At 32.1% G+C, this 22,191-nt stretch overlaps 1 protein-coding gene across 1 annotated transcript in view; it reads right to left on the bottom strand.

Annotated features, from left to right (window-relative positions):
- LOC108911597 (serine proteinase stubble) overlaps positions 1 to 22,191 on the bottom strand; it is a 116,054-nt gene that overhangs the window by 34,682 nt on the left and 59,181 nt on the right. Inside the window, exons 2-3 of the mRNA XM_018716574.1 lie at positions 10,640 to 12,775; positions 4,461 to 4,832 (exon numbers count right to left, since the gene is read on the bottom strand). Of these exons, the coding sequence (XP_018572090.1) occupies positions 4,461 to 4,832; positions 10,640 to 12,775 (2,508 nt within the window). The remainder of the gene's footprint in view (positions 1 to 4,460; positions 4,833 to 10,639; positions 12,776 to 22,191) is intronic.

The raw sequence follows: 22,191 nt of genomic DNA on the forward strand, positions 1-22,191 counted from the left end.
AAATAATTATGCCACTTCCGCTTGCTTTAAAAAAAGTTTTATTAGTTCCACGAAATTCACGATTAAATTAAAAATAAATTATTTTCTTATTTTAATTCATTGAAGTATAAAAAAATTTTTAGTTAAATTTATAACAGGAGGAAGTTGTTACTAAGAGGAAAAATTGTATAAAAATCGATAAATTCGATTAATTTGATTTTATTACAATAGATTATGTACATTAGGGTGGCCCAAAAAAAAACGATTATTTTATCATGTTTTAAGAGACCCCTCAAAAAATTAATTCAAAAAATTTTTTTTTAGGTCGCTCAAGATTTTTAAAAATTTCCAAAATCGTCAAAAATTGATTTTTTTTTAATTTTTTTCTCGTTATTTTATCATTTTCTAGGTTGAAAAAAATCTCGATTCTGAAAATGTCAAATCGATATTTTAATTTCTAAAGGTCACTCATAATTATTTTACCTTGAAAAATATTGTATTTAAAATGTTTTCGAGCGACTAAAAATAAATATCAACGAACTAATAATTTTTTTTTATTGAATTTGATGAATAAAAGAATAGAAATAAATCACGAGACACTTAAAAAATTTTTCGAGGCAAAATTTACTACCGCACTATAAGTATCAAATATTTATAATTTTTAAATTTTTTACAATGTGCGCCACTGGCTATCCCCTAACTTTTTTGTGTGTACGACAGTGAGAATTTATATTTTTAAAAATAAACACTATTTTACAAGATTTTTTGCCTCTTACAAAATTTTGATATCGTTTATGGATTTCGAGTAAAATTGGCATTTTTTTATACATTAAATATCGGCAAAAATTCGGATTACCAAAAAATTATTTATAGCTGCAGCCTCAACGCAGGGAATAATAATGAAAAAACTTCACATTAAAAAAATAAAATTAACTACACAATTTTAGTCTTAGTATCATCAATCAATAAAATAAATCAACACTAGTATTTTAAATAAACAATATCAACTAATAATATAAGAAAGTCAACATTAACATTTTAAATAAACCTAAATTGATATTTGTAATCACATTAAAATAATATTACAGTAAATGCTTAAAGTGACTTTCTTGTTCTTGAACGGAGGCATTAATTCTTCTTAGCAAATTAAAATGAATTTTATCCAATAATTGTGCATTACCTCTCATATCATTAATTTCATTTTGTATTCTTTCCCATAATTCGTTTTTCTGTATTTACTGAAAAGCTATAAACTGTGGTCCTTAATGCTCCCCAAAGGAAGTAATTACGTGGGTTTAGGTCCGGGAATCGAGGTGGCCTGTTAGGATAGTGCTCATTTAAATATTACCTTGTCGATAAGGCAAAATGGACAGGGTCCCATCATGGATGAAAATCGTATTCATTCGTAGAGTTATCGGTAACTCGGACCAATTAAAGTACTAGGTACCAATAATACCAACCCAAACATTCTTTTACTGATTCCATGTTGAATTTCATCACAATAAACAAGTTCATTATGTGAATTAAAAATACCCCTTCTAGTAAAAGCGGTTTCTTCTGTAAACAGGATTTTTTTGTGAATATTATCGTTTCTATTTCTGAGTTCCTGAATAAATTACCTGAAAGCAAGACGTGACGGAGGATCTCTTCATAGGTAAAAGTTCTTGAACTGATTGAAGGTGGAATGGATGTAATAACTGGTCTTTTAATACTAACTGAACTTTTTGAAAGCCAACCTCTCCCGCTAAACGCCTTGTACTTGCGGAATTTCTTCGACCCTTTAAAAAAAATTTGTTCCTTCAGCTGAATAGGTCTAGCCGTACGTTGTCCACGATTTAATGTTACAGGTAAAAAACATCCTGTTTCCCGAATGCGTCTCTCCACATTAGCAAATGTTTTGTGATTTGGAATTCTTCGATTAGGAAATCTTTCAGCATATGTTCCAACACTAACACAACATTCACAATAACCCAAAACTAGTAACATATCAGTTTTTTCAGCGAAGGTATAAGTTGCAGCCATAGTAAAGAAGATATTAAAAAACAAAGTAATCTAAAATTAAATGACACCTAGCTTGACATTGAACTTTTAATTAGTTATTATTATGAATTTGTTTCTTTCTTATGTGGCACCTCGTACTAGAATGATTTTACATTATTTAATGTGTAGAATATGCCAGTTTTACTCGAAATCCATAAACGATATCAAAATTTTGTAAGTCTTCTAAAATAGTGCTTATTTTTAAACAAAAAAGTTACGGGATAGCCAGTGGCGCACAGGCATTAGAAAGAGAACATCCTGTATATGTATTCTCACCAAATTAATTGTTTACATTGCTCTTATATAAAGAAAATATGTGTACCAAATTTGAAGTTTCTAAGAAAAACAGTTTTCAAATTATTTGAAAAAAACTAGGTTATCTGTTCTATATTTAGAAGGCTATATCTCAGTAGGCGTACACTTTTGTATATAGGTAAGTTAGGCTAAATAGTCTTATTTTCATCTAAGAAACCTGTGGTCAAGCGTTGTCCATCCTTTTCAGGGACAGCCTGTATATGTGTTCCACTAGATTTTTGAGAACATTAAGGTTTTACTTTTACTATATTCTCTGTTACGCTAGTTTTTAATGAAGTCCAAGTTCCAAGTTGAGTAATAAAAAACAGAATCATAATAATATTGTGTTAAAAAAAGACGATAATGTATATGATGACCCTAATAATGTAGTTTCTCTGTTTAATAATTATTTTATCGCATCTCCCGGAAAAATAATAAAATTCCTAAAGTAAATATGTTTCCACTCGAAAATCTGATTTCATCTCAAAATAACTCCTTCTTTCTTGCTCCCTTTAATGTAGATGAACTGTTTGCTATATTATCAAATAAGTTAAAGAATAAAAAATCTTCAGGACCACATAATATCCCTATGTTTTTGATCAAAAGAGTATTACGGCCTATTATTCAACCGCTTGCTTATCTTGTGAATTTGTCATTTGAAGTGGGTGCATTGCCAAATGTTCCCGTTCTTAAGAAGGGTGATCCAATGTCTCTTGACAATTATAGACCTATAACAATGTCTTTGGGATTTTCAAAAGTTTTTGAATATGGCTTCCTCGAGCGATTAACATCTTTTTTAAAGAAATATCATATACTAACAAAAAATCAACATGGATTTCGTGCAGGTATGTCTACTACAACTGCTATGCACTCTTTATCTATCCTCAGCAGGGCATTCGACTGTGTAAACCATACACTGTTATTATCTAAATTACAAAATGTGGGTATTCGCGGATTAGCACTAAATTGGATCAGGACTTTTCTTGAGGAGAGGAAACAATCAGTTATTATTAATTATAATAATCAGAATAATGTTTCTGTAACATATAAATCAGAGTATGCCTCTGTTAAGATGGGAGTCCCACAGGGATCAATTTTGGGTCCTGTGTTATTTTTATTATATGTCAACGATATTGACACTATTTCAACTAATGCTCACTTTACTATGTATGCCGATGATACATCTTTGGTTTTGTCTAATAAGTCAGATCAAATATTAATGCAAGATTGTCATATTTTATTGGATAATCTGAATAAATGGTTTTCCCAGAATTCATTATATCTTAATGTTGCTAAAACTCAAGTACTCCCTTTTCATACGAGTCGTGCTATTAATTGTAAAAACTTAAGCTTTGATATTAATGATTTTCCGTTGACTAGTACTGATAATACTTACGTAAAATTTCTGGGTTTATATTTAGACGAAAACCTCAATTGGAAATATCACTGTCAAAGTCTAATATCTAAATTGTCATCTATTACCTATTTGTTTCGAAATATCAGAACAGTTCTTCATATAGAACACCTTCTTTGTCTGTATTACGCCCAGGTTGAGTCTCGACTGAGGTATGGTGTCTGTTTTTGGGGCAATTCGGTATTAGCCTCAAATGTTTTAATTGCACAGAAGCGAATTTTATGGTGTATGGTAGGAGTTCCCGGTCATTACTCTGGTAAGGATATTTTTAAAATTTTAAAATTCTACCTTTACCATGTCTGTTCATATTTGAGATCTGCTTATATGTATTCAAAAATAAAAGTAAATTTGTTTTAAGTGATGCACTCCTCAAGTATAATACAAGACACAATACGAATTTATATGTTCCATTCGCTAGAATAAGAATAACGTCCAACTCTCCCGACTGTTTAGGTCCTAGGCTATTTAATAAGTTACCTAACCAATTAAAATTGCTGAAAAGTGAATATTTGTTTAGGAAAGCTTTAAAGCAGTTTTTATTGGAAAAATGTTTTTATTCCATATTGGAATTTTTACCTACTTTGTCTTAGTTTCTAAGTTTTATTTGACTATTCCTATACATATTATGTCTCTGAGGAAAATAAATTATTATTATTATTATTATTATTATTATTATTATTATTATTAAGTACGGTCCTGATTTCCGCGTGTTAGAAATGACTCCAATACTCACTTATATGGCTGTCAAATTGCACTGGCTGCTCTAGCTCCAGCAGCGCCAGGTCGTTCTCGAAGGTGGCCGCGTCGTACTGCCTGTGCACTATGACCCTCTTGACGTTCCTGCTGATCGACCGCTTGGTCTCCAGGTCGCCCGAGATGTCGAACTCTCCGAAAACGGCCACCAGGGAGGCCAGGAAGCCGGGCTGGCAATGCGCCGCCGTCATCACGTACTTGTGGCTGATCAGGACGCCCCCGCACTTGTTCTTGGTGAAGAGCCCCAGCCAGGTGGACTCCCGCACCAGCACCTGCCAGGGGAACTCCCCGAAGGTGGCGCCTTTGCCGCCTACGATCCGGCCGGTTTTTACCAGGGGTCGGACGCCGCACTCTGAAATCAGTCGGAGTAGTCAAAAATATAATGCTATTTTATAGTTTTCCGAATATAAATTATCACGAGGTGTAACAATTTGTGTCGACTGGTATCCATTGAAGGTTTTAACGGTATTTTTAGTCATTTTGAAAAGTGGTTGAATCGGTCGAATCAATAAATTTAATAGGTAACTTGCTTGAAAATTTAATTTGTTGTAAAACTGCATTTTGTAATCTATAACCCATAACAACTAACAGTGGTAGCAGAAATATTTCTTTAATGGAAAAATTATGAACAAATACATAAGAATGCATTGTGACGTCATTTAGTGCGATCGAAAACGGAAGCGACTTTTCGGCTGTCTGTCGTCTAGGAACCTAATCTAAAGATGAATTTGACTGTTCCTACACTCTTTTCGCCAAACTTTAATAATTAGTTATTATTAATAACCTCTAAGAGATTTCTAATATTTTTACCATATGATTAGATGAGGTTATAAATTATAGATAATTTCTAGGCATTTAAAAAAATACATGCAAGTTGCAGATTCTTTAGGTAGATAAAGAACCAGTGCAATATTATTTTTGGATCTATGTTAAAAACATAAGTTATAGAAGGGCGTGTTTCACAAAATGTATAAAACAATTACATGTATTTCAAATTTTAGTAAAATACGTATTTATGCTTTTAAAACTAATAATAACAGAGTTATCTATTCTATTTAGTTATTAACTTGAATGTAATAATATATTTTTATTTCTAGGGCTGCATGTAATTTCTAATACTGACCAGGAAGTCATTAAGGACTCTATTAAATAGGTAAGTCGCTTTTCCACATTTTTGGGGTGTTATAGGAATATAGACTTCTTCCCAATTTTATCTAATATATGCTTTTGATGCAGATTCACTGTTTTTTAGAATGAAAAAAAATATTTCACTTTTATAAAACTTCTTTGGAAATTAACTTTTTTTGTTATTATTCCTAGACATCATAGTAGCTAAATTAGCTTTAATGAAAAAATTTATTTGTCTTTAGCACAAAATATATGATGAATTGAACATTACTGAACTGAACGGAACTGAACTGAACATACTGAACATTTTAGTTTCGATATTGATTTCTTGTGTTTCTGTCTAACTGAGAATGTAGCATAAATATCTCGATTTTGGTATAATTTCATTTCAAAAATTAAGTAAAGATAAGATAGTTTAACAAAAACCCTTCCCAAAGTCTGTATTTATCTTTTTTAAGAAAGGTGAGGGTTGAATGTAAGTAAATTAAAAAATTTTTATTACTTTCCAAAGAAGTAACATTTTACAAAAATGAAAACAATTAAGGACTTCATTCAACAAGACAGAATTCCTTAACAATGTAGAGGCATTAAGAAAAAATGGGAAGATGGCTACTGCCACATCTTTTCCTCCGTACGGAAGGAAGTGTCATTTCAGGTTTTGACAAAGAAAACTGATTTTGTAAACGTCAACGAGATATTGAAGTGCGCTATACAGGGTGTTTGTAAATAAGAACGAAATATTTCAGGGGATGGTTGCCGAAGTTATTTTGTGGAAAAAGTTCCTAACCTAAACGTAGGCCGTAGGTCAAAATATGCTCCGTTTCCGAGATACAGAGTGTTTAAATTTTAATATTTTATTTATTTTTATTAATTATCTCAGAGTTTTAAAGACTCGTAATTTGATGGTTGTATTGTATTTAGAAATATTGACAGCAACCTACTAGATAATGTATCAAAAGAAATTAAAAATGCACACACCTTGCAAAAAAATTTGTTTTATTTTTTCTCAAAAACGGTGCTTCCTACGAAAAAAATGTAAAAAACCAATTTCATTCAGGATTTCTAAAAAAATATCAAAACGGGAAAAAGTCGCTGGCGTACCATTTTATTTTTTATAAAAAATGGTTGTGACATCCTCGCACGAACGCCAAATTTCCTTTCAATATCTTTAAAACTCTGAAATAGTTAAAAAAATAAAATTTAAACACTTTATATCTCGGAAACGAACTACGTTTATATGAACTTTTTTTCACAAAATAACTTCGGCAACCACCCCCTAAAATATTTCGCACTTATTTACAAACACCTTGTATATAGTGATGTATAGTTTCTATTCGTCGGTATTTTTTCAGTGTTCCTTTTTGGTTAAACTAAACTATTTTATTAAAAAATAACCCTTGCCCGATCTTTTTGGCACAAGGGTTTATTTTGTTATTTTTTTTTCATCCAAATAGAGAAAAAAATGTGTTGAGAATGCATAAGTATGACTCAGTATGATCATATTATTCGAAATGCCAAACAAGTTATGTATTTCATTTGATAGGGGTTTTAGAGAGAGTAGCTTCTCCAAATTGGGATTTGTTCAAAATATTAGCATGATTAGCACCTTATTTAGTCAGAAATACTGAAATTTTGATCCTTTCAATTTGCTACTGATTGAAAAAAGTTTTCTGTCTTGGAAAGGTAATTATATCTACATTCTTATTCTCTCAATTCCGCAGGACCGTACTACGATTGTTCTCTTAAAGTTGCAGGACAGTACTGTAATTTTTCTGTAAAAAAAAAATGTCGTTTATATTTGGTTTGCAGATAGACAGTTTAATTTTAACTACATATGTTTACGTTCTTGAAAGCCCCATTTTAAGGGGTAAAATATTTATTGGAAAAATATTTTAAATTATTTGTAATGATCATTTTAACGATTGTTATCTAAATTTAATGGATATTATTCTTTAACATGGATAAGGGAATATCCTAAAAACAAATGACCCTGTGGGCCCTTTCGTCTCCAGGTGGACATTTGGAGCTTCGGGACAACATATAAATTTTTCAGGATATTTCATCGAAAGACCAATTTCCATAAGGCGTGTGCGGGGTTCTTTTATGAAATATTCACTCTCAGATAACTGACCTACTTACATAATTCTATTATTTTTTATATTTAAAATAATCTAATCAATGAGCAATTACCGAACGCTGACAGGGTTATCAATCAAGATATTCATAGATGTTCTAAAACCGGAAAGGCCTGAATCGATTCCTCGTTCATTTTAAAAGGTCAGTTTATATCTAATTATGGCACAAAGATACGGCTTGTTAATCAAAGGATAAGAACTAATTACATTATGTCTTGTCTCAACAATAAGCGATGCTTTCAGCTAACCTTTTGGTAAATAATCTGCAACGTAGCGAAGCCCGTGTTCAATGCAGCTGTGCTTCTAACCCACGCAGTTTAATGTATCGCATAATAGTTAGATTAGTTGTTTGTGTGATGGACAGAGAAGATGTGTGCATCTCTTGTTTTAAATTTATCGTTTTTAAAATAAGTTCTTGAAAATATTTTATAGCGCATCGTGTTGATTCAGGGTATAATTTTACACAATATGTCTCATAACTACCTAATGGGTAAAGATCAAAATATGTTAAAAAAAACAAAAGACTGTATTCAATCTCAGCTACCGCAGAAACCCTAATATTTTGCATTAGAATATCTAAGAAATGGTGGAGTTATAAACTTTTTCTTTTAAGAAAATAAAATTATAGGTAGTAATTGTTATAAATTGGTTTATGTTCATTAAATGGAAATACCCTTGCATTAATAATACAACAAACTACTGTATAATAATTTCATTAGTTGTGAGGTAAACAATTACTGATCGATTTCTTGTTTTTTTTGTGAATTTATATCTGTAAAATGTATGCAAAATTGCAAGTTAGTAGATAGTACGCCACAGATACCAATATTTTATATGGTAATGTGCTATTAATTTTGAAAGAATAGGATTATTTTATATCAAAATGTCTTATTAATCTAAAGCCATTGCTTCTGTTTTAACTGACATAAGTAAATTGTTGAAACTGGGGATAATAATTTATTTACTAAATGTAAAAATTCACTGAATTGATATAGTAAGAATCTTAGAATTTCGATGCCTATGAATATTTTTAAAAATAAATAATGCTCTTAATTCGAGATGATAGTACCTAAAAAAAGTATTTATTTGAAGAATGGACATCTCGTGGTTATCTTTTCAATTTAATATACATTTAACACGGTTTAATATAAAATAAATTTAAAATAACTCTAAAACTATTCGTTTCACCAGAAAAATGTATAGGTATTTTTTATTCGAAATACAGTTAAGAATATGTAGACACTAAAAGTTAAGAAAAAAGATTAGTGTACACGGAAAACAAATTATATACAAAATTTTACAATTTTGACAGTATATAAATCACGACCAACCATAACTTATGTCACCATAAACTGTATTTAAAATGTATTTTACTTTACCACCATTTCAAATTAAATTAAATTAAAGCTAATGAGAATTGATTGAATATAATAAAGGCGTAAAACTTACGGGTGTAAAGATCAAGTTCTGCATTACTATTTTTTAATTAATTTCTATAAAGAATTTTAAATAAAAACATTTCGGAAAAGTATGTTTTAGTAAATATTTTTTCAGTGTATATTACTTTCCACTACAAACACAGAGGTAGATATACAGGGTGTCCCACAAAGAATTGTACATAGAATAACAGGTGATTTGTGACATCCTAATAATGTGACCTGGCCAAACTTACTTTAGTCCAAAAGTTGACAGTAACCGAGTTACAGGGTGTCAAAATCTAAATTTTAATTTAATTTATTTTAAATAACCTTCGAAATAATTGATGTATTTAAAAGAAATTTGTAAATTCTAGTCATGTGGGAAGATCTGTCATATGGACGATTTATTTGCAGAAGTACTTTGATAAAGTGCATCACTTTGAATCTTTTAAATGTAAATATCTCGAGAAAGGTAATTCCTAGCGACGTTAAGAAGGTATACCATTTTGATGTAAAAGTGATGGAAAAAGCGATATTGCTACCAGAAAATAAAATCCAGTGTGTAGTAAAAAATTTGTGAACTAGTTAGTGTAGAAGTTCTAAGAGGCGGTGTAAGTGGCGCCCTCTAGAATATTTCATGTCAAAAACCTCAAGGTACCAAATTATGTTTAAATACATTATTTAGAAGGTTATTTTAAAAAATTTAAATCTATCAACATTTGGACTAAGGTAAGTTTGACCAGATCACATTATTATGACGCCATGATCATTTCATTCTGGGACACCCTGTATATTTTAGAATTCAATATGGTATTAGTAAATTCTGTTGTAAAAAAACTAATACATTGGTTAATGGAATTATATGAAAATATTTTTTATACATGACTACAATTGATAATTTACTATAAAGTACAAAAAGGTACAAAGGCACAGAAGGTATAAAAAGCAGAATTTAAAAATTTCTAAACGATTTTTCTTTTAATAACTACATTGTACCTATAATGTATTTGGAAAAATCCTTACACATTATTTAGTAGTTTTTAGAGCTTATAGATTCATTTATTTGCGTGATAAGCTCATTATAAATTAGAAAAATAGTCGAAAGTGGTTGACGTTTTTTATTAAATGGAAGATATATTTTTAGTGATTGTGCCCCTAGCTTTCCCTTTACTTATATGTATTCAAATTTTGTGAATTTTTGCCTTTAATTAGTTAACTTTCACCGGTTAATTAAATCTTTTAGGACCAAATGACCCAAGAAAACAATTTCGTACAGTTATGGCGTAGAAGAAAACGAACTGTATAATCAGTTTCTTATTAAATAAAATTTATATTTATTACAAACTCAACACACTTTTCAAAATGAATTATCCCAGAATCCAATAAACGTTTTATTTGAAATACTCTTTATCTTATATCTGTCGATAATTTATATTTATTAATAAAATTGAAACATATTTTTTTTCATGCTTACTTACGGGTCCTGTAATCTTCACTGTCAATGGGGATGTTGTCTTCAGTCTGGTGGTCGATCAAGGACTCTGTAGTAGTAGTTATAGGCTTCCTAGTCGTAGCCCTGGTCCTTTTCGTAGTCGTTGTTTGTCTTCTAGTGGGAACCGTTGTTGGAGGCCTTCTAGTTGTCGTTCTTTTTGTCGTAACTGGTCTCACGGTAGGCTTGGCACTCGTTGCTGGTCGGATATTGGAAGAGGTAACTGGCCTAGTTGGTTTAGCTGTAGAAGTTCTTGGAGGTTTCTTCGTTGTAGTGCCTTGCTTTCTAATTGGCTTCTTCGTAGACGTACCGGCAGAGTTTGTAAGTAAAACAGTTGAATTCTTTTTGTTGTAAACGATATCCTTCAACCCCCCGAAAGGTTCTTGTAGCCCTTGAATTACTTTATTGACGAAGGATTCTATGTTAGCGTTCAAAGCGTCATCTTCTATGAAAGCAGGAGTCGTTATATCATCTTCAGTTAAAGAGGCAAGGGACGACATGTTAAGGTTAGGATTTCTCACTGGGGGAAAATTTATTAAATCATCTTGAGATGATGGTGCTGCTATTTCGACAGTGTCCGAAGTTTCCTGTGGTCTCAAAGAAGTTGAGATGCTAGGCTTAGGAGTTATCAGTACTGTGGGGGATGGACTCTCACTGGTACTGTATATGTTTTGAGTCACGTGGTTATTTATCGTTACTTGATTGATAGGTTTGCGTTGTGGGATGGCAGTTGGACGGTGAACTGTCACTGGATATTGTTCGTATGTGCTAGCCACAACAGAAGGCCTTTCTGGTATAATTTCATTGTCGGTCACAGGCCCCAAGACGATTACAGTAGGTGCTGGACTCGGGTAGTTTGAAAATTGTCCGAGAGTGCTCGATAAAGGAGCGGAAGTGACGGTGAATCCAGGGCCGGCTATGTGAGTATTGACAGTTGAAGGTGGTCGTCGTGTTGGTATAGAACTGTAAATGTATGACGTGGAAGGAGGTCTTTGACTCGTCAAGAAAGCTGCTGGATAATTAGCCACGGTTGTCTTGCTTGGCTTTACGTGAGAAGCGATGACTCCAATAGGTCTTTTCGTGATTATAGTAACTGGACGACTTGTTGTAGGTTTTGTTGGTTTGGGTCTCTTCGTAGATGTTTTCTTTTTCGTGGTGGTAGGCGACTCGGTTCTTCGTGGAGGTACAGTGGTACTGAACACGTATGATGTAGATGGAGGCTTTGGGGATGTTGGCTTTTCGATGTCAGATACTGGTCGTCTAGTCACAGTCGTGCTGAAGACGTAAGAGGTAGACGGAGGTTTCTTTGTGGTACTATTTAGGAGATGAATTATGTTTACTATAGAGTCGTATTCCTGAGTTTTGTTTGGCTTAGGAGTGTCGTGCATTATGGTAGGTACTAAAACGTATTTGTCTATATCTGAAGGTTTGGAAGGCTTGGATGGTTTCGGTCTGAACATGGGTCTGTGGATAGCTGGGGAAGGCGTATACTCTAGAGGTGCGTTTGATACAGAGATATGAAGGATAGGCGAGCTAGCGTATGGAATAGTGGTTTCTTCATTTCTCATTGTGGTTTTTCTATCTTCCATCGAAGGGCGTGTAGTGGGCATAAAATATCCCGGGTCTATTTCGTTGTCCTGCTGGTTAAGAACAATCGTCTCTACATTCTGAGGATGTGTTACTCCAGTGGTTGAGAAATAAGACTGATCACCTCCTATTTGCACCATCACGTTATCTTGAGCCGTAGGTAATACGCTAGGACTTAACAAGGAAGCAGTAATCTGTGAGACTCCACTGGAGGTGATGTCCAACATAGGAGTTGTGGGCGGTCTCTTGGTAGCTATTGAAGATGATATGAATGGACGAGTAGACAATGTGTTTTCTATTGGGCTCACTGCTAGGAGTTCGCTAGTTAAAAACTCTCCGACCTCTACTCCTGCTGGAAGCTGGCAGCAGGCGCCGAAAAGGAAGCCATCCATGCAAGCTCCCACGACTTCGCCATTTCTATGAAGGCATTCGTGGTTGAACATGCAGATGTTGGGTCCTCCTGTGGGTTTTGTTGGTTGTCGGGTGGGTTTGCAGAATCTGGGCGTTATCCTGTAGCCTCCGAATAGTTTGCGAGATTCTGAAACAAATAAAAAACTGTTAAAATAAAATTCGAAACAAAATATAACGTTATCCATTGTTTAAATTTTTGCATATTTGTTTATACATATTCGTACATGGTTAGCAATATTATTAAATGTAAGTTGTTAATAAAATGGATAATAAAGACAAATTTTCAAGTTTACACTGAGGACTGCTTTTTTGTTTAACCCTAGAGGGAAAATAAATTTATGGAATATCTAATAAACTCCCGCAAAAATTAATTAACGTATGGCTTTTCTCCGTCGTTTCCATACCGGTTAATTATAAAGGGTTACATTAATGTAGTCGGGTAATTAAGCATGAAATATAATAAAGAATGAGGAATTTTCTCCCTTTTTACACAAACGAACTTGCAAAAGAAACTTTAGCATAATAACGATTTTGTAATAACCGTAATAATCTCTTTCATACCATCTAATAAAGCTTTTTCTGTTATCGATTAAAGGTTTTGTTCTTGGCGGAGTTTTTAAATTCAATGCAATTTTTATGAGTATCTAATTTTCAGTGAGATTTGGGAATAGGTGCAGCATGAGAAATGGAATCAATATCGTAAAAAATTTTTTGTAAAATCCTTATAGTTTTCGAGAAAAAAAATATTGAAGTTATAGTACATTCAACCACTACATAGCTGGACAACTGTAGTCTCTAGCGTCATTCGCTACGTGGCCTCAGCGACTCCGAATACTGAATTCGGATTTTGCAATCGTCGTTACGATATTTACTTGCTATCTGTGGTGTTTTTAGTAGTTAGTGTCAAAAATGGGTAGTTTGTGTCAAAAATGGTTTGCGTGTACTCGGAGTTGATGGATATCGTTTTAATTTATGGTGACGCATTTGTGTTATGGTGAAACAAGACAACATTTGTGTTAGTTCGTAGAAACTGAGTACAACGGACCCAAATGTGTTTACACATTGGTGGATAAAATTTTGAATAATTGTTGTAACATCGGGTATGTCAAATGATTTATTTATTTAAAAACACAAATTAATTTTATTAATTAATAAAGGCAAAAGCAGTTGAATTTGCCGATATAAAATAGGTGCGATAAAATTCTATTTACATATTTCTTTCCTTGCGAAAGTTTTTGTCCGTTTTTATCACACCGCCATGCCGGTCGCATTGTGCGAGGTCAGGTTTTACAGTGGACCAGTTTCCAGTGCCGTGCAGAAGTGTATTTTAAATCATTTTCGAACTGCCCTTTTTGATTTTTTCTTTACAAAATTGTATTTGTAAGGGTCCCCTGTACATCCAGAATTTTTTTTTGGATAAGTTCTGAATCACCCTGTATTTTCTACAGTGTTATGATAGATTACTAAGTTTCATTGATGTTCAGAATCACGTATTTTAGGATTTGTACGTGAACATTTAGATGATTAGATTGTATACTTTCATACCCGATCACCGATAGGTTGAAAGATAGGCTTGGTTACGTTCTGAAGAAGGACACTACAACAAGCACCTAAACTTCAAACCTTCATGACTACGACATCGTTTGGAAGACACCTCTTCATTTTATAAAGACTACTTTACAGCAGTTTTAGCAGCAACATGGGAAATTGGTTCAATTTAACAAAAGTGTTACAAAGTTCGACTGGTACGAGGATATACCAAAACAGCTGACTAGAATTTTTATTCATTTAATGATTATATCTTGACCTTTTGCATTCTCATGCTTCGAAAATTGAGGTCGCTGTTTTCCTGTGTTTCATGAGATGAAAGTGATGACAAGAATACTGCTATACACATGTCGCATATGAATCATTTCCCTGGTTTTGATTACATCCAGTGCATCACTTTTTTTTGCATTGCGTAAATGCAAGTCATTCTAATATTTCTTCTGAGCTTTACTTAGATGGATCACTTGATGGAGTGTTTGAGAAAATAACAATATTGATATTGCTTTTGTAAAAGAGAAAAGCATGAAATATTAAAAAATTACACCCCGTTTTTTCAATTTTATTCAAATATTTGGACATTGGCTGTAGCTTGTACCTACAGGACTTTTGATTAAAATGTGGTAAATTGTTAAAACAAAAAGTATATATTTAAAATGTTTTAGTTAGGCCAACTAATTGCTTTTTTCACAAATATTTTCATTTGTTAAAAATGTACTTCCGTTTCAGTAAACCTCATTTAACATTTTTCAGAGTAGACAATTTTTTAATTAAAAAATAATTTCAGTAATTTCATTATTTGGTCTTCCCTAATTAATTAAATTTATTTTTAGATATTAAAAATGCTTTTATAAAACCACAATTGAATCTTTCAGGGCCTGTAATTCTATTTTTTCTGTGAATTCCGCTGGGCGAGCATTGTGAATGAATTATTAAAATCTAAATTTCACAGTCAGGCAACAGGCCCCTTAAAAGGAGGAACGGGTTACTTGTTTTTAGTTCGTTTAATGAAATTTGTCGAATTGATGGTTTTTGTGGTTTTTGAGGCATTCCAACAACATAAGTAGAGTAATTACATTTATTATCCAATTACCGTGCGACTCGTCATATACCGTTAATATTAAATGGAATATGGGGTTGCTTAAATTTGTTTTTACGGAAGGAATATTGTAAAAATTGTATGTAACTTTTAAAATTTATTCTATTACAAATTTTGTAAATGAAAAAAATAAAAAGCATGATAAGTAGATATGTATAATTTGCAATAATAATTTTTCAGTTATTGAAACTAGCTTTTGTTTTTACTAAGAGCAGCAACCATTTTACATTTTTTACTAGAAAATTAGTAATTCACTTGACTAGTAAAGGAATATGTATTAAAGACATTATGAACTTTGTAATTAATAATAATTTTTTCCGATATATCCTATAAACATTTTAGTAGTTTTTTTATAATTATAGATATTCTAGTCTGCAATTGCACTTTTATTATCACATAATAAATTGTAAGAAAAACTGATACCACTTAAATTCAATCGAGACTGTAACACCTTCATAAGTTCTACTTTTTGATTGGTATAATGTTTTTCAAAAGGTGCTTTTCTAAATTAGATTCCACTTGTGAAGGTATATAAACCTATAGACCTCAAACATTAAGACTACCTGAGAAAATTATGCAGTTAATAGTCTTAAATGAAACATTTTAATTGTTTACTTTTATTACAATTTAAATTATATTTTATAATAATATCAAAAAATTTTCGTGCCCTTGTAAGAATGTATACATAGTTGAAATAGGATAATGAATTAAGGGTCTAGAATTATTTACTAACCCAACGTTTCGATTTTATTTAAAATTTTCTTCAGGTTTACAAATATTAATAAAAATGTTAAAACATATTTGTAGAATATAATTTGAAAAACATTACAACATAATTTAAAACATATTTCGACAATAAAAAAAATACATTAAAATTATTAATTAAATTATTAATCAAGCATACACAATAAAAAACAAGAATAAAATATATCTTTATGTACATATATTTTAGTATCTTTTTATTATTAGCTATAATCCCGAAGATTTTAAATAAAATTGAAACGTTGTTTTAGTCAGAAAATCAAGACCCTTATTTCATTTCCTTTTTGTTATTTAATAATAATGACACGACGAGTTGTAGATTTACAGCGATAAGAATTTAATAGTCTTAAGTATCTGCAAAAAAAATTACAGAAATAAATGTAATATAGCTACATATTTATATTGCTGAAATTAGGAAAATCTGTCACATTATATTAAGAAATATAGTGTTTCTTATATATTAAAAAAATATACATTTAGAAGCCACGTATAGGATATTTTTTTTTCTAAAAACGAATTTCAAAATCTCTCAAAGGACCATCCAACTTTTAAAGGTGACTTTTCCTACTATAGTCGAAAATAAAAAGATCACTGATCATTTTAGTGGGAAACCTGTAAGGTCTACAAAAATTAATTGAAATCATTCCGTAATATCAACTTTTTAACAAATTTTTGAAATGTAAAAAATCCTGAAATCAGCGAATGGAGTTATACTTAATGCTAATGAAGAAAATTATTATTTTATCTAGTTTTTTATAAGAAATGGAAACATTTTCAAAGAAATATTAAAAAATTTATATATGCAAAGTGGAACGCACCATAGGTTATCTCAGTTTATTATATGATGCTCCACAAAAAAAATCGAGAAAATTACCCCTGGGGTCTGACTATCTCTATCATATGTTTTTGGCATCGCTGAATCCAAATTGGGGGTCCATTTAACCCCACCACGTTAGGACTTTTCATAACCTCAAAAAATAAAATACGCAATAAACGCAATAAATCTATCTATTGACCATTCAATCCCAATAACTCCATAACCTCCTAACTCCTTAATCCCTTACATCCTTAAACCCCATAACCTCAAAATGCCATAACCCCAACATCTCAGAACCCGGTAAGAAAGAGACTTATTGAAGCCCTGAAACACAGTAGGTTCGAGCCTCTTATAGAAGAACGCTCAGGGTTGGAAATTGGGGACGAAATTTTGGGGGACGTGTATAGTATGTTATAGGTTTCTACGTGCATTTCAATTTCGTCCCTGACTTGTAACCTATGAACGTTTTTCTGTAAGAGGTCTATATTCGTTGCCTATACTCTTTAATAACCCCATAACCGTGTAATTTCATAAACCCGTAAAGAATACTCTTATGTACGAACTCTTATGAGTCAAATCTTCGGACATCATTGCTATTCATGTGAGGCAAAGGGAACACACGTTAATAAAGCACCCCAAAGGGAACAGAAGCCTACCACTCGTCGTTGTTCCTGGGTTCGGCAAAACGTAGGTTCTCCCAACGAAAGTCTCGTTCGCACCGGGTTATGGGGTTTCAGAGTTATAGGGTTATTGAAAAATGTGGGTTTAAGGCTCAAGAAGCATGCATGGCTTGAACATTTCAGGGCTTCAACGCTCATAAGTATCTTTCTTACCGGGTACTGGGGTTTTGGGGTTATGGCATTTTTGGGGTTAAGGGGTTAAGTGGTTAAGGATTTAAGAGATTAAGGGGTTAAGGGGTTATGGGGTTAAGGGGTTATGGTGTTAAGGGGTTATGACGTTATTGGGATTGAGTGGTCTATAAATTTTTTGCGTTTTTGGGCCTATTTTTTGAAGTTACGAAAAATCCTGATGTGATTGGGTTAAATGAACCCCGAATTTGGATTCAGCGACCCCGAAAACATATGATAGACATGCTCAGACTGCAGGGCTAATTTTCTCAATTTTTCTGTGAAGATCTGATACAACGTTATGAATATATGAATATATTTTACTAAGGATATTTAAAGACATAACAATTCATATTTTGAAAATTAAAACTTCGTCAATAATAATAACAAGTTAAAGTAAGAATTATATATTTTTCCTTTATGAGTATTATTCATTTATACGCAATTTCATGAATATTAAACGCAACGTAACTCCTAAAATAATTACTATGAAGATATTATCAAACAACGAACGATGATAGGCTTAACCCACTACACCAATTTGAAATGAGATTTTTGACGCTAGTCAGCCGTTGCGGCCCCGGTAGAAAGTTGTCCAAACATTCTTGCGCCTCTTCCACCACATGATTCACTGACACTCTTTGATTACGATTACTTATTGTCTTAATATTCTAACCGCGGGTTCGGAGAGTGGGTCAAGGAAACCACCAAGCATTCGCCGTCTTCCGACTGTTCAGAAACCTATATTCGTTTGTTGAATCACTGTTCTCGTAGCCGGCGTAAAAATATATGTACAGGGTGATCGTAATTATCATATTATTGCTATTTACTTCGTTCATATTGAGATTTTTGAATGGGACAAAATATAGCAATCGGAAAAACAGTTTAACTTCAACTTGAGAAAGTAAATGGTTTGCGGAAAATGATATAGGAACTGTTATTCATTTGTTTGACTGGAAACTACTTTTATCAGTACTTTCACATTTTTTCAATTATGAATCCGATAATACATAGTAAGTTATAACTATGTTGTTGTATAAATGAAATAATCGATAAAATTGAATATTCAAACATATCTATTTCAAAAATTAATTTAATTAAAATTTCAAATAGTAAGCTTTGGAACAGTTAAACAATAATAAACTGTTAAACAATAATTATTGTTTAGAGAAAATATAACTGCTTAAAAATATAACATTGGCATAAATATGATGGTTTCATCTTGCAATAACAAACTATTCATTTTTCATACTTTCCAAATATAGTTGTGACTATTTTACAGCTGAATGTACATACAGCATGTTCGTGGTTAGGGTAAATAAGAGGGAAAACTTTTTTATTTTACATTATACGGAAAAAAGGCACACTTGATAAAAAGTTTTGCCTGAATTTAAAATAAGGTTGTCATGGTGAAACTTAACATTTCATGTACGGGGTGTCCAGAAAATAAAAAAAATCTGAAAATGTCACGAGAGTAAACTACCTTTATTTTTAATATTTCTCAAAAATGTGATATTTTGCAAAAGTCGTGCAAAAAAGTTACTTGAATTTTTAAATAAAACAATTCGCACACAAAATTGGTTTAATTTTTTACAAAACATAATAAATTTGGAAAAAATGTACATATGTATTAACATTATTCGATCACTCCGCCAACGTTCACACAAATTTGAAATCGTGCAAGGAATTCATTGTAGCAGCGTCTAATCTCGTCTAAAGATATGGACTGTACAGCATCTCTAATTCGTTGTTTCAACTGCTCGATTTATTGTCCAAAAACCTGCTATACACAATCTGTTTGAGTCGGGTCCCACAAGTAAAAGTCCTTGATTGTTAAGTCTGGACATCGCGGGGGCTATTGCCGGCCAATCCAGTCACTGGGAAATGTGTTCTGTAACCAGGTCCTAGCAGTTACAGCAGAATGCGCCAGACAACCGTCATGCTGAAAATAAAAACAATTTTGGTAGGCCAGTGGTAAATTATCTAATTCAGTAAGTTTCACCATGGCAACCTCATTTTGCCTTTGCCTTTTTCCGTAAAATGTAAAATAAAAAAGTTTTTCCTCTTATTGACTGTAACAAAAGCCGGGACGCGTAGTCATTTATTTATTAGTTCTCGGAACGGATGGGCCAATTAAAATATTTTCGTCAAAACAAATTATCGAAAATTGAGGGCTTTCAAGTCGTCCTTCGGAGAAATTTACCAATATTTTTAACAAGTTCGCTTAGAGTCGCGGCCATGTCACAGTCATCTGTTGCGTCTGGGAGGCGCCAGCGTAGAAACCCATATTTCTAATAAAGCGCGAAATCACGAGAAGAGCGTAGAGGTTCCAAAGTAGAATTAAATCAAATTGTAAATTCATAGTAATTGGAAAAGAAAGTAACAGATTAAGCAGCTGGTTTTTTGACGGATTTTCCAAGCTATAAGAGTAGATTAAATGAGATCGACTAGTCCGTCCCGTATTTGCTACACGGAGTCGCTAGAGGAAGGCTAGGGTTACTTGTAAGTCACATAATTATTTATATAAATGTAAATCCAGTCAATTAGGTAATTATTAACCTAGTACAGTTATACCAAGCGTCCCGATATTCAGGTCCCCGCCAATAAGACAAGAACAGAAACTTCTGGACTCAAGAAATGGGCGTGGCGAAGTATCGAATTCGAGAAAGATCTGCAAGAAAAGCAGTTCTTCCTTGAGTTTCACATTGAGCAGTCTAATTAACTTTAGAGTCCCGGCCTAATTAATTAAATTTAATAAAGGATAAAGTTTTTCCAAATTCTGCTATGAAGCGCGCATTTCCTGAATCTCGGTCGCGTGTAAATAAATTAACGAATAATGTTGTTCGAGCCGTTGTGTTGTTATTTTGTTTGTTTGCTTTGTTTATTGCTATTAAAACCCTTCCTGGAAGTTTTGGTGTTTCCTTTTGTTTGGATTACATTCTACGTAAGCAATGAATGGTAAGTGCTTGGAATTCATTCTCTGAACATACAACATTTCTAAGTTCCCACGTATTAATTAAAAGGTAATGATAATTATAAACTCCCTTTAGAGAAATTAAATAGATAATTAATTAAAGGTAGATAATTAAAGAAATAACCCCTCAGGTTACATAACCCTAACCGCGGACATACTGTATATAATTGCAAAATTATGTCATGTTATGCAATGTATCCAGAAGCAAACAGGCGATATTTCCGAGGTAGTTTCTATAACTGAAAATGAACCGATTTGAATTAAGTTACCATAATATAATTTTGTCTGCTTCAAATGTAATCGACACGTATTTTTTATTTAATTTTGTTTTTAAGATTTCACTTTTTAAAATATTTAAGGGTAATTTGAGATGGGGGCATTTTTGGAGCAAAATAATATATACCTAATAGCTTCCGTTTTCTAAAACAATGTTTTTATTTTTTTGCCATATTTGTTTGTTGGAAGAGATTTTGAAAAAGCCTAGATGTTTTTTTAAATGGCCAGTATATTTACTTTAAGAAAGGTACCTATACTTGTCGCTTATAGCAAAAATTGACTATTTCAGAGAAAATTAGATTTATTGCAGTCTTAGTAATGCAAAATATATCAGGAAATTAAGTTTTTGATAACAGTATATTATTCTTGAATCTCAAATGTAAACTGAGAACTTTGCAATATTTTGTAGATCGTCCCTAAAAACATAAACTGGAATAAATGACATTTTAATAATTTTAAAGAAGAGTATAACTTCAAAAGTAGATTTGTGACATGTAATAATTATATTATTGAAATTTTCATTATATTAAGTTATAGACCTCCTGAAATAATAATCCATAAAATATTCTTATGTAATTAAGTAAATTTATGCTGTTATACACTCTTTTTTGTGACATGTCACAAGTCCCTTAAACTTGTAGTCCTACTAGATTATAATCTACATTATAGTCTTACAATAGCCTCATATTTGCTAAAACAAATTAGTACCACGTTTTTGTTCGTGTCCGGCCGAAACCCTTTGTTACATTATTAACAAAACAACAAAAACGTCTCCCTGAGGATATTGAATTTCTAACGTAAAGTCGCTTTGTAGAAGAACATGAAAGGGATTTTCTTCAACCCTAAATATTGCATTTTTAATGAAATATTTTAGTTATCCTACATAGGTTCTATAAATAGATGAGTTAGGTACGTATAAATTCCACAGGATAAGGATTAATTTACAACTAAATTAGTGCCATACAGAATTACTTAGTAGTGGGATGGGATGGAATGCTAATAATTGTTATAGAATTAATGAAAATATCCCCTACTGAGTATATATTGCGAAGCATCTCTATAATTCTAAATACATCTCAAATATGTGATAGCGATCTACAAATGAAAAACTTCGTTTTTGAGCCTATTGTATTTTTCACGTTTTAAGGCTTGAGTTTAATTTTTAATAAACCATTCTCTGCATACATAGTGAACAAAAAATAATGCATATCTTTTTCCCATT

The sequence above is a fragment of the Anoplophora glabripennis genome, unplaced genomic scaffold, assembly GCF_000390285.2.
Source record: "Anoplophora glabripennis isolate ALB-LARVAE unplaced genomic scaffold, Agla_2.0 scaffold364, whole genome shotgun sequence".
In the NCBI taxonomy this organism is placed as follows: Eukaryota; Metazoa; Arthropoda; class Insecta; order Coleoptera; family Cerambycidae; genus Anoplophora; species Anoplophora glabripennis.